We start from the raw sequence: 12,343 nt of genomic DNA, 5'->3' as shown, positions 1-12,343 counted from the left end.
AAGATGCCAGGTTTAGTTCTGACTGAAAAATGCAGAGGAATCTATAGATTTATGATTGAGTAAGTCTATAAATACATATATAAATAAGTAAAAGCAGCCTAAATAAAAAAAACTGAATAACGTATTAGCACTAACCTGCGAAGGTCAGTCTGATGGCTCTTCCAAACTGCAGCAGTGACTTTTGTCCTCGGCCTCCGCAGTAATACAGCCCCAAATCAGTCTCATTAACACCAATAACCACTAAACTGACTGAACCTGAGTTTTCTACTCCATCATAGTGATCTTCATCCACATTATGATTGAGGGAAAATGATTTATTCAGTTTATCTTTTCCAGCAGAAACCAGCAGCTTCATCTCCTCTGAGTTCTGGTGATACCACGATATCTCATAATCTGCAGTGATGTCACAGTGCAGGGTGATGTTTTGTCCAGGATGGACAGATCTGAGGTCAGGTGAAGTTCTCTGAAGGATACACAGTCTGAAGGTTCCTGCAAGAGGGAGAAGAACGTAGGTTTAGATCTTCTACTAAAGAGGCTTGAATCCAAAAAGTTCTCTCTTTTGTTTATGAAGATACATTCAGTATCTCACTAGCTTTGGTGAACAGGTGAAGAACGCAAAAGTATATCTTGCTTCACTGAAAACTTCATCCAACCCAACAATATTTGAAGATACCACCATCAATTCATTGTTATCCACAGATCTGAGTGATGGTATGATGACGCTACACATGTACGCATACAGTTCTCAGTTTTCAGATGTGCTAATCTCACGCTAAATCCAAAACAATTGCCACAACACTGTCCAGAAACATTTATTTCTTCTTTAAATCAATTAATATGCTAATATAACTCACCAAACAGCAGCTGCAGGATAAACACGGTCTGGAGTTTAGCCATTTCTCACAGAGATCCTGCACTGGACTCTCAGTTACTCAGTTTAATGAAAATGTGGATACACTGACCCCACCACAGTATTTTATAGGTCATGGATGGAGTAATTTAAGATCTAGAAGTTAGACTCTTTACCACATTACCCACATCCTGTTCTTTGAGTAGTCAGCAACAAGCTACAAATACCATAACACGTATTACTCAGAGGGGAACCGTCAGGGCCCTCTATGCCCTCAGAGAGGACCTAAGATATTCTACAATTAATACTTTAAAATTGAGCAGTTTGGATTTTATCTGAACATATTTTTGAAAATCAACATTTAAACAATACAAATTAATGCAAACAAAATCCTTCAAACCTTCAATTTGTACTGAAATGTAAAGGGTTAAATTAAAGAAGCCCCTCTGTCTCCCCCTATCAGAATTTTGCTGTATCTGCTGTTGCTGGAAACAATGCTGGTGATTGGTGGTCCAGCTATAGCATTACAGAAGGCCAAGCAACAGTAATTCAATGAGAGACCAATTTCAAATGACAGTAAAATTGACCAATCATATGAAATCATGAAAACAGACAAATTCCAACAGGATCTCTGACTTCGACTAACAGTGGTGGAGCCCTTTATGGTACTATATAGAACAACATATATGGGACAATATAGCACCATATATGGAGCATTATACTGGATTAGTTCAAACTGCAGTCCCACATTAATAAAACTACCGTGGCGTCAGCCATGCGCTCTGCGTGTCAGAAGAGGCTTTAGGAGTGTGGTGTTCAAATCTGCACTGCGCGCCTCCCACCTCTGTTAAAGAGACGTTGGCTGCTGTTGTTTTTGTTGTTGTTAATCTTGTCGTTTGTTTGTTTAAGATGTGTTTATGTTTTGACCGTGTTTTATTGTGTTAGTTAGTCAGTGTGGGTTTGTTGTTTACCATGGAGCGAAGTTTTATGGCTATTGGTGCCCTTCACCACTATTCTAGCTGTTATTTAGCAGCGCTAGGCCTGTTGAAATACCTGTTCAATAAGCTTTTGCCTATATGCCCAATGTTTTCTGCATCTTGTTCTATTCCAATGACATTTTACTTAAAAAAGGAAATGAAGTATTTGGATCCTAGATATTTACTAACATATTTATGTTATTATGTTGCATTGTATGTCTAAAGTTACGCTTTTAAAAAGTGTTTTAGTCTGTGGGCGGAGCCTTATTTAAACCACGCCCCAGCATTTTAGAGCAGGAAGTGAGTGCATCCCTGTCCCTCATAGACCACTGTAGTCGTGCGTAATTCTGTAGTCCTCATTATGCCCATATTAGGAACTCTGGGTCTGAGCTCAATTTCTCTATGGCCAGAATGAATAGGGCTTTCGAGAAATCTCCTCTAGTGCCCCCTGTGTTAAATAAAAATGTTCAGAACCTGATACATCCTGTCCTGAGAACATTCCTCTATCAAAATCCTCTGAATTACGAGGTTGTTAAACATCCTTAATACTAATATTGCTACATGCGAGCTAAAACTACTGCCCATCAATTTGATGTCATTAAGATACACGAAACTAAGGTGGGCTGTGGTGGTGCTCTGACGAGCTGTGCTATCTTATCAAAATGTTCTACCGTAGTGCATAATTACAGATATACCTGTAAATAAAACCTCTGGGTCAGATATTTTGAAAAGATAAAACACCTTATCAAAAGTACTACCAGCATTAAAACTATGAGGCTAAATTTAGCTTGGTTTTTCGCAGCTTCTTGTTTGGATGTTCCCGTTCCACATTAAATGGTGCAGCAGTTGTGTTTAATTATCACAAACATTAGTAAACAAGACAAAATACTGACCTGTCGGTGTGAAACAGCAAAAATAAGTTAATGTTACTCGGCTGTTAAGCGAAAATAGAGAAACCTCCTTATATCAGGCCTTTCAACCCTCCATGAAGCTGAAGTCAGCTTCATTTTCGCCGGCTGCTTGTTCGAATTTTTCCGTTCCACCTTAAATGGTGCAGCAGTTCAGAATGTAATTGCTGCACCATTTAAGGTGGAATAGGAAAAGTCGAACAAAAAGCTGGCGAATGTCCTGAGAAAATGTCCTCAGAGAAATGTTACCAGCATTAAAATAATAATTATGATATTCTGAGAGCCTAAATCAGTTTATCAGGGCTGAGCAGTGATTATTAAGCTGAGTCTGTACCGGATCAGCCCGAATTCAGGTATGTTTATAGAGCTTTTTAAATCCAGCTAAAAGGAAAGATCTATCATGTTGAGCATCGGATGAAGAACAGAGAACTGCAGGGAAACCTGCTGATTTTGTTCTGACTCCTTTTCATCTGCCTTCAGTCTGTACATGGAAGTACGCTACTAAACTGACAAAGCATGCTGCCAGTCTAATGATGTCAATTCAGTGTGCAGTAGCTTTAGCTCACATGTAGCAATATTCCTATTTCAGCTCTTTAACGACCTCGTAATTTGGAGGATCCAGTGATATTCGAGAGAGGAATGTTCACAGGACAAAACGTATCGGGTTCTGAACATCGTTATTTAACACAGGGGGCGCTAGAGGCGATTTTTCAAAAATCCTATTCATTCTGGCCGTAGAGAAATGGAGCTCAGACCCGGAGTTCCTAATATGGGCATAAGAACATGGCGCCGACTGCAAAATGACCACATGACTACAGTGGACTATGGTGAGCAGTTAGATCTCATTGTTTTGAAGTAAATGTGTCCCAAAGGCTGAAAGTCAGTGTGGAACATTAATAACTGTCACCACTGAAGCATGAATTTTCTGCAATTAAGTCATTTTTTTGTGTTTTAAAGAAAAACATGATTTTCTGTGTGAACAGCTGTTTAAAGCTGTGTTTGCTGGTCATGTACTGGCTGCATTTTTGAGTTCTGCTCAAAATGAGCTAAAATTGTCGCCACCAAAACAATCACTACTGAAAGTCGGTAGAGTTATGATTGTTTTGTTAGTGACCAAATGGAAAGTTCAGTCATTTGTTTTAGTAAAATAAACATAAAATAAGCATAAGTTGTAAAATGAGTTGTAGCATCACTGAAAGCAAAAGGATTTTAATCCAAAGTCCAGAACAGTTAAACACAAAGCCAGTGTTTTCCACTCTGACTTTGAACCAGTCCAGCAGATTGATCCGTATAGGCCATTTATACAGTGGTGTCAGAGGACGGCTGTGCTCTGTTTAGTCTAAAAATAATAGGGTACTTCATTCAGAAATGCTTGTGCATGTTAACTTAAGTTTGTTTAGTTCAGCTGCATTTATTCACTGGGTTTATTCTGCTGTGGTCTCTTATTGTAAAGGCAGGGCTAGGAACTGTGAGGGCTATGCCGAGAGCTAGCCTTAGAACGGGAGCCAGTTAACAGTAAGAACCAAGAGCTAGACTTCGACTTGTGTTTTCCCCTCTCTGTCTGAGTTATGGATCAGAACCTCGAATCATCCAAGTTTCTTCTGAGAACCCCCCACGTCACAATATTATACACTTTGGTACTATATAGAACAACAGTTTATCTAGAGAAAAAACATTTAACCAGACAAAAAAACACTCAAACTGCCCTTTGAGAGGTCATGGTTGTAACCCCAACCCTCCTCCTGGAGAGCTGCTTTCCTGCAGAGCTTAGTTCCAACCTGCATCTAAAATGCTGTCTCGTCCTTACCTGACACTAATGCATCTGATCCAGCCAATCAGGGACTTCTGAAGAAGCGAATTAGCTGAAGCAGGTGTGGCAGATAGACACTGGAGGAAGGTGGAGCTCCAGGGCCAGGGTTAGTGACCACTGCTGTAGAATAATGCAGAGTCAGACACTAATAACAACAGTGATTAATTCCTTAGTTACTGAATAATTCAGAGCTTACTCCTCTAAACAGACCCTGAGAAACAATCAGTATCACACAGGTTACTATGGTTAAACCTATACAGACTAACTGACAAGCTTCTGTAGACTGCCTGCATCAGTGGTGGACAGTAAGTAAATGTAATTCTTTACTGTACTTAAGTAGTTATTTTTGTGTATCTGTACTTTACTGAAGTTTTTCCATTTTGGGTGACTTTTTTCTTTCACTCCACTACATTTCAAAGTCTAATATCTCACTTTTTACTCCACATTATGAAATCTGTCGTTCCCTTTGGTTTCTGTGTGTATAAAAACATAACATGTCAAAATGAAAGTAGTGCAAAGCCAGAACACCAATCAGGGCACAGCGCTCACTTTGTTTTGAGCTTGTTTTGACCTGTTGGCCATACCGACCCAGTGCAGCACACGGTTCAACATCAGTGCAGCAGCATAACATTTTGGGAGAGTCTATTCAACATAAATGATGGATCTAACCTAACTTCAGTGAGTGACGCACACACAGGGGAGGGACGAGGCGAGACGTAGCAGTCAGAGAAGAAAGTGAGTCAGAGGGAAGTTATTTCACATGGCGCGCTCTAAAAGAGAAAACTGACAATAAATGTTGTTGAAATATGACTGAACTGTACTTCATTTGATGTGACATTCAGTTGTTGACTGTATAAGATGTTGATATACCTACTAGGCTACTTCAGTAAACAGTCTATGGCACTGAATCATGACGCAAGTTAGACATTATGATGTTCTGGACCTTTGCTTGAGGACATTTTCTCTAACTGAACCTTATTGAATTGTAATTAAACACCCCTTAACTACATACTTCGGTGCAAGTTTCACACATGCATCTCTGGAAGAATGGAGATGATTGTGATGAAGCTCATTGTTTATTGTTCTCTGTGTAACTGTTGTTCCTGCTGCTTTCAGGTCATCTTTCCGATTAACTGCTGGCTTCTGTTTTATATTCCTGGTCATTAGTCTGAGAAAAGTCTTGCATGGCTCACCTGCCCGATTGTGATGATGACTGTGGTTATATGAACTTTTCATTTGAATATTATCAAACTAGTTGTATTGTCAGGGATGTTTATGGTCTTTGCAATGGCTCTGTAGCTTTTTCCATTTGAGTGCTGTGTAATAATGTTGTTCCTGAGAACTTTAGGAAGCTCCTGCTCCTTCACCATGACGGCCTCTTGTTGCGTCTTCCAAACCAATAGCAACGTCTTTTATGATAACAACAGGAGGAATTTACACATGAACACTTTTGTTTGTATTTTTAAAAGCAGGTTAAAGATCTTCTACTTAAAATTTGGGAAGTGTTAACTACAGATCATGGTGCACTACCCTCCCTGCCCACTTTGTCTGGAACCCCTCTCTTGTAGGGGTTTCTGGCCACAGAGCTGCTCTTGTCTCTACATTTTTGGGTGGAGTTCCTCTCTCAACCTGTCAGCAGTGACAATGACGTGTAGATAACATCCGGTTATTAACAATCATGTGATCAGAAACAACAGTAAATCTGGACCAAAAACAGTTCTATTATTTGTATCTATTTCTTCATGTCTATTCATTTCAGGGCATATGTATTAGATTTATTTATGCATTTATTATTTGTATTTTTCATGTTTTTTATCTTCCTTTTCATGATTATTTATTCATTTATTTATTTACAACCTCTACAGAACAGTCACATATATTTCACATGTGAAATGACTTACAACCACTTGTCATCACATGGATGTGCCCTGATTATTATTATTAGTACTATACTTACTTATTATTGTATTTAGTAATAGCAATAGCAGCATTTTGCACTATTGCATGAATTCTATTTTACTTTTTAAAAAAACTTTTTTTTTTACCACTCATCTACTAAATTCTAAGAAATTTCAAATGAATTATAAAAGACATGAAATGATCTGTGCGTATTAGACAAAATAATTCTGATTTGAAAAAAGATGAATAAGGGTTTAGTCTATATTACAGACACTCAACCAATTACAGAAACCAGTGTTGACCAGAGATCATTCACGTGGCGGATCATTCTCAGCACAGCAGTGACACTGACGTGGTGGTGGTGTGGTGCTGGTCAGGCGTCGAGCTTTGGTGAAATTTTTTTTTTCAAAGCCAAAGAAATCTATTTTCAATGGAAACGTGAGCCAAAGAGCACATAGACAAAAGCATGGAAAACCTAGTGTAGATGACCCTGGATTCACAGAAGAGCAGAATAAATGTCTTCCTTTAATATTCAGTAGTTTCTTTACAGAAGTGTCCTCACTGTACGGCCTTTAACTCCTTCAACTACCTTTTAGTAATGTCTTCTAGGCAAACACCAGAGGGCACTGTGGAGTCATAGTTTGTAAATGCTCAAACATTTTTTATGCAGAAGAAAACATAAAAGCGCTCAGTAGCAGTAATGCCAACCAATCAGCGCTCAGTAGCAGTAACGCCAGCCAGTGAGCACTGAGTAGCAGTAATGTTAACCAATCAGCGCTCAGTAGCAGTAATGCCAACCAATCAGCACTCAGTAGCAGTAACGCTAACCAATCAGCGCTCAGTAGCAGTAATGCCAACCTATCAGCGCTCAGTAGCAGTAATGCCAACCAATCAGCGCTCAGTAGCAGTAATGTTAACCAATCAGCACTCAGTAGCAGTAATGTTAACCAATCAGCGCTCAGTAGCAGTAATGCTAACCAATCAGCGCTCAGTAGCAGTAATGCCAACCAATCAGCGCTCAGTAGCAGTAATGCCAACCAATCAGCGCTCAGTAGCAGTAATGTTAACCAATCAGCGCTCAGTAGCAGTAATGCCAACCAATCAGCGCTCAGTAGCAGTAATGCCAACCAATCAGCGCTCAGTAGCAGTAATGTTAACCAATCAGCGCTCAGTAGCAGTAATGTTAACCAATCAGCGCTCAGTAGCAGTAATGCTAACCAATCAGCGCTCAGTAGCAGTAATGCCAACCAATCAGCGCTCAGTAGCAGTAATGCCAACCAATCAGCGCTCAGTAGCAGTAATGTTAACCAATCAGCGCTCAGTAGCAGTAATGCCAACCAATCAGCGCTCAGTAGCAGTAATGTTAACCAATCAGCGCTCAGTAGCAGTAATGCCAACCAATCAGCGCTCAGTAGCAGTAATGTTAACCAATCAGCGCTCAGTAGCAGTAATGTTAACCAATCAGCGCTCAGTAGCAGTAATGCTAACCAATTAGCACTCAGTAGCAGTAATGCTAACCAATCAGCGCTCAGTAGCAGTAATGCTAACCAATCAGCACTCAGTAGCAGTAATGTTAACCAATCAGCGCTCAGTAGCAGTAATGCTAATCAATCAGCCCTCAGTAGCAGTAATGTTAACCAATCAGCGCTCAGTAGCAGTAATGTTAACCAATCAGCACTCAGTAGCAGTAATGTTAACCAATCAGCGCTCAGTAGCAGTAATGCTAACCAATCAGCACTCAGTAGCAGTAATGCTAACCAATCAGCGCTCAGTAGCAGTAATGCTAACCAATCAGCACTCAGTAGCAGTAATGTTAACCAATCAGTGCTCAGTAGCAGTAATGCTAACCAATTAGCACTCAGTAGCTGTAATGCTGACCAATCAGCGCTCAGTAGCAGTAATGCTAACCAATCAGCACTCAGTAGCAGTAATGTTAACCAATCAGTGCTCAGTAGCAGTAATGCTAACCAATTAGCACTCAGTAGCTGTAATGCTGACCAATCTCTCTCTCTCTCTCTCTCTCTCTCTACCCGGGGCGTGTTCTCTTACTGTCAGTTAGAGGAAGAGAACATGTAATCTGATCAGGCATGTGCAGTGAAAGAGAGATAACACAGACGGGTATCCGCTGAGGGAGGGACCTGTTCTTTGCTATCTGTTCTCTCTGCTTCGTTTCGTTTTCCACTGTAAGCTGAATGTTCTGTGTCCTGCCTGGTCTGCTTGTTTAGCTGTGAGGTGAGTACCAGCTGCTGCAGCACATCAGAGCATTCTAGTACAGCTACTGTACATGCTTAAAAATGATGGTCCCTTAAGGGTTCTTTAGCAAAGGCAATAGTTCTGTTTAGAACCATCAGTTCTATATGAAGCCATTTGCATGCTTAAATGGTTCTCTGCATGGTGGAATGGTTCTTCAGATTGATGGAGAATGTGCTGTATATGGTCCTATCTAGAACCTTTTTCAAAGGTTGCACCAAAAGCACCAAAAAGGGTTTCTGCTACTGTATTGATGTTAAAAGCTTGACATACAACACATTCCCCGTCAGTCCGAAGAGCTATTTTGCCATGCAAGGAACCATTTAGGGATGACACGGTTCTATACAGAACTCATGGTTGCAGACAGTTTGCGTGTATGCAGACTGGCTGCTGATCATCTGCAGGAATACATCTGCAAAATGCTGCACTCAGTCCTGTTTTAATAGAAACTAGACAGACTGCCTGACGCAGAGGCTGGGGGTGTTTACTTTGTTCAGGTTTTAATAACGCTGGGTACGCAAGTTGCTTAGAAAGAGCTCTGTTTTTTTTCTGTCTCTCTTTCTCTGTTACTCTTTAATGTTCTGCTCAACCGTAGAACACATTTTGAGTCACTATACATGCCACTAAGTGCCATCTCAACCATTTGGTAGACGTGAATATTTTTAAAATTGTGGGGTCAAAAAACCAGAAAAAAAAAAAACATTGTTTTTCTTATTGCCTCAAACCAAATAAAATAAAATATCCATTGCTTTTTTTTGGTGAGGACATTAAAAGGTTATGTAAATTAATCTGACAAGTCAATATGTCGATCTACTAAGTCAATATTTGAAAAAAAAGAGGCCATTATTAGGACACACTGAGTCAAGACTGCTGCCTGAAACAGAGAAAGAGAAAAACTCCCAGGCGTTTATTCAATTCAATTCAATTCAACTTTATTGTCATTATACTGAAACAGGGTTGTACAGTACAACGAAACACTTTTAGGCTAGATCTCCAGTGCAATTACAGACAACATAGTGCAGGACAGGACATAGTGCAAGACAGGACATAGTGCAGGGACATAGAACAATAAATACAGAAAATAAATACAAGTATATACACTGCAGTAGGTGTGCTGGTACTTTAACACTGTTAATATAACAGTAGGTGCAATAGGGTATGTAGAGGGCAGGGAGCAACAAACTATGGGTTAAAGTGCATGGTGCATACAGTCTCTGAGCTGATGGCGATCTTAGGGATAGTAGGGGGAGGACAGAGGTCAGTCTGTTAATCAGGTTGAGGTTGGTGTGAAGTAGTGTGAACAGAGGTCAGTCTGTATGAGTTCAGGTTGAGGGTAGTGTAGCTGGTGACACCAGTTTAACAGCACGGGGGAAAAAGCTGTTTCTGAGTCTGGTGGTTCTGGCTCTGATGTTTCTGTACCTCCTTCCAGATGGCAGAGGCTGGAACAGCGGGTGGCTGGGGTGTGTGGGGTCGGAGGAGATGCAGAGGGCCTTCCTCAGACATCTCTTGCTGTAAAGGTCCTGCATGGGTGGGAGGGCAGCCGCGGTGATGCGCTGGGCAGTTTTCACCACTCTCTGCAGGGCCTTGTGTTCAGCAGCAGTGGCACTGCCATACCAGATTGTGATGCAGCTGCTCAGAATGCTCTCCACAGTGGATCTGTAAAAGTTGCAGAGAAGTTGTTGTGGCAGGTTGACTCTCTTCAGCCGTCGGAGGAAGTGGAGCCGTTGCTGTGCTTTCCTGATGATGTGGGATGTGTTCAGTGACCCGGTGAGATCCTCAGAAATGTGGACCCCGAGGAACTTGAAGCTGCTCACTCTCTCCACCGTCGTCCCCTCGATGCTCAGCGGTGCATGCACTCTGCTCCCCCGCCTGAAGTCAACAATCAGCTCCTTGGTTTTGCTGACGTTGAGGGAGAGGTTGTTGGCAGTGCACCATTCAGCGAGGAGCTTCACTTCTTCCCTGTATGCTCCCTCATCATCGTTGGTGATGTTGCCGATGACTGTAGTGTCGTCAGCAAACTTGATGATGGTGTTGGTGCTGTGCTTGGCAGAGCAGTCTTGGGTGTACAGGGTGAAGAGCAGGGGTGAGAGTACGCAGCCTTGTGGGCATCCGGTGCTGAGTGTGAGGGTGGGGGAGGTGTGGTCACCCATTCTGACAGACTGTGGTCTGCCAGTGAGGAAGTCCATGATCCAGTTGCAGAGGGAGTTAGTTATTCCAAGGATGTTGAGCTTGGAGACCAGTCTGGATGGGATGATGGTGTTGAAAGCGGAGCTGAAGTCAACAAACAGCATTCTGACGTATGTGTTTGTTCCCTCCAGATGGTTGAGTGCGGTGTGCATTGCCAAGGCGACAGCATCGTCCGTAGATCTGTTTGCCCGGTATGCAAACTGGTGTGGGTCCAGGGTGCTCGGGAGGTTTATTTCAGTTCTGTATCTGCAGGGAGTGAACGCTCCTTTATTCAAGTTCAGTTTTCATTCTTCTCTCGGTTCAGAATAGCGTGCATGCAATAATGGGATCAAACAACACTCAAAATTCATCAGTTTGCTTTAAATTTTGTAAGATTTTCTACTCTGTGCTCATTGGTTGTGATCAGTGGAGCCATTAGCCATGAGTACATTATTAGTTTTCAAAGTATTTACTTGTTGGTCTTTAAATGAGAGTGAATTGCAGCGTGTTAAAGAAACGGTTCATTGAACGGTTCATTTTCCCCTTGTTTCCTCGTGTGATGGGGAACCACCAGACTTTGAATTATTAGTATAATAGTCAATAAATAACTCATCATACATCATTTCTTTCTGGCTTTTCTCAGTGAATTCTCCAGGTTTGATCATGAGCACCCACCTTTGGACTTCCATCCTGTTGCTCACCACCTGTGCAGGTGAGTGACCGACTAGAGGCCACAGTTTAAAAATGATCTTTGTTGTCCTTTTTATATTTTTATATTTAAAATATTTAAAATGCTGTCCAACAGTCAGACCACCCTTCATTTATAGAATGTCCTGTCAAAACAGCCATTAAGTGCAAGTCATTCACAAGAAGAAGCACGAAGCACACCTTTAACAGAGAACTGTACAGAAAACAGTTTCAGATTTAGAGTCAGTATATAAAGCCTCTCTCCACATCTCAGATGTGCAGTTTCGGTTTTCTAGTGGAGATGTTTCTCATTTTGTGTCCGTCTCCTTTTCTCAGTGAGGTTCTTCTTTACAGCTACACATCCTTTCAGACCCACAGCGCTGAGTCGTCTTCTCACAGTGGAAGGATGGACAGAAACACCTGTGGATGTTTTCAGATCTGATCAGCTTGATTTTCTCCTCTCTCTCAGAGATGAAAGATTTAAGTGCTGTTTATCTGATGGGGCAGTTTTGGGGTCTACCAGGTCTTCCAGGTGGTTGTTAGGAGGAACATTTTCTCTGTAGATTTTAATCAGTTTTTGAAAACCAGTTTTTAATCTCCTGTTTTTTCAGTTATTTTCCTTTGATTTTCTCTTTTCTTATGCAAGTGAATTGTTTTATATGTAGTCTCATAAATTTCTCCTTTTTGTGAGGCAGCTGAAGTGAGGTTTAGGTAGTTGTTTGTGTGAATGTTGTCTCATTGAAGAAGAGTGTAAAGTCACTGAGATCTTTGGGCGCAGCTGTAACTGGTTGGTTTT

At 41.2% G+C, this 12,343-nt stretch overlaps 1 protein-coding gene across 5 annotated transcripts in view; it reads left to right on the top strand.

The window, feature by feature from the left end:
* Nucleotides 1-8,525: 8,525 nt before the first annotated feature.
* LOC118800142 overlaps nucleotides 8,526-12,343 on the top strand; it is an 8,009-nt gene continuing 4,191 nt past the window's right edge. For 2 of the 5 annotated variants that reach the window (XR_005006184.1, XR_005006183.1), the window contains exons 1-2: nucleotides 8,526-8,676; nucleotides 11,504-11,572. Coding sequence is in view for 1 of the 5 variants with exons in the window: in XM_036560306.1 (XP_036416199.1) it covers nucleotides 10,435-10,461 (27 nt within the window). In the remaining 4 variants the exon portion in view is untranslated. The other 3 variants (XM_036560306.1, XR_005006182.1, XR_005006185.1) reach the window with 3 other exon arrangements.

The sequence above is a fragment of the Colossoma macropomum genome, unplaced genomic scaffold, assembly GCF_904425465.1.
Source record: "Colossoma macropomum unplaced genomic scaffold, Colossoma_macropomum, whole genome shotgun sequence".
Taxonomy (NCBI): domain Eukaryota; kingdom Metazoa; phylum Chordata; class Actinopteri; order Characiformes; family Serrasalmidae; genus Colossoma; species Colossoma macropomum.
Note: the sequence above shows the minus strand (reverse complement) of the source record. Positions and strands in the feature narration are given on the sequence as shown.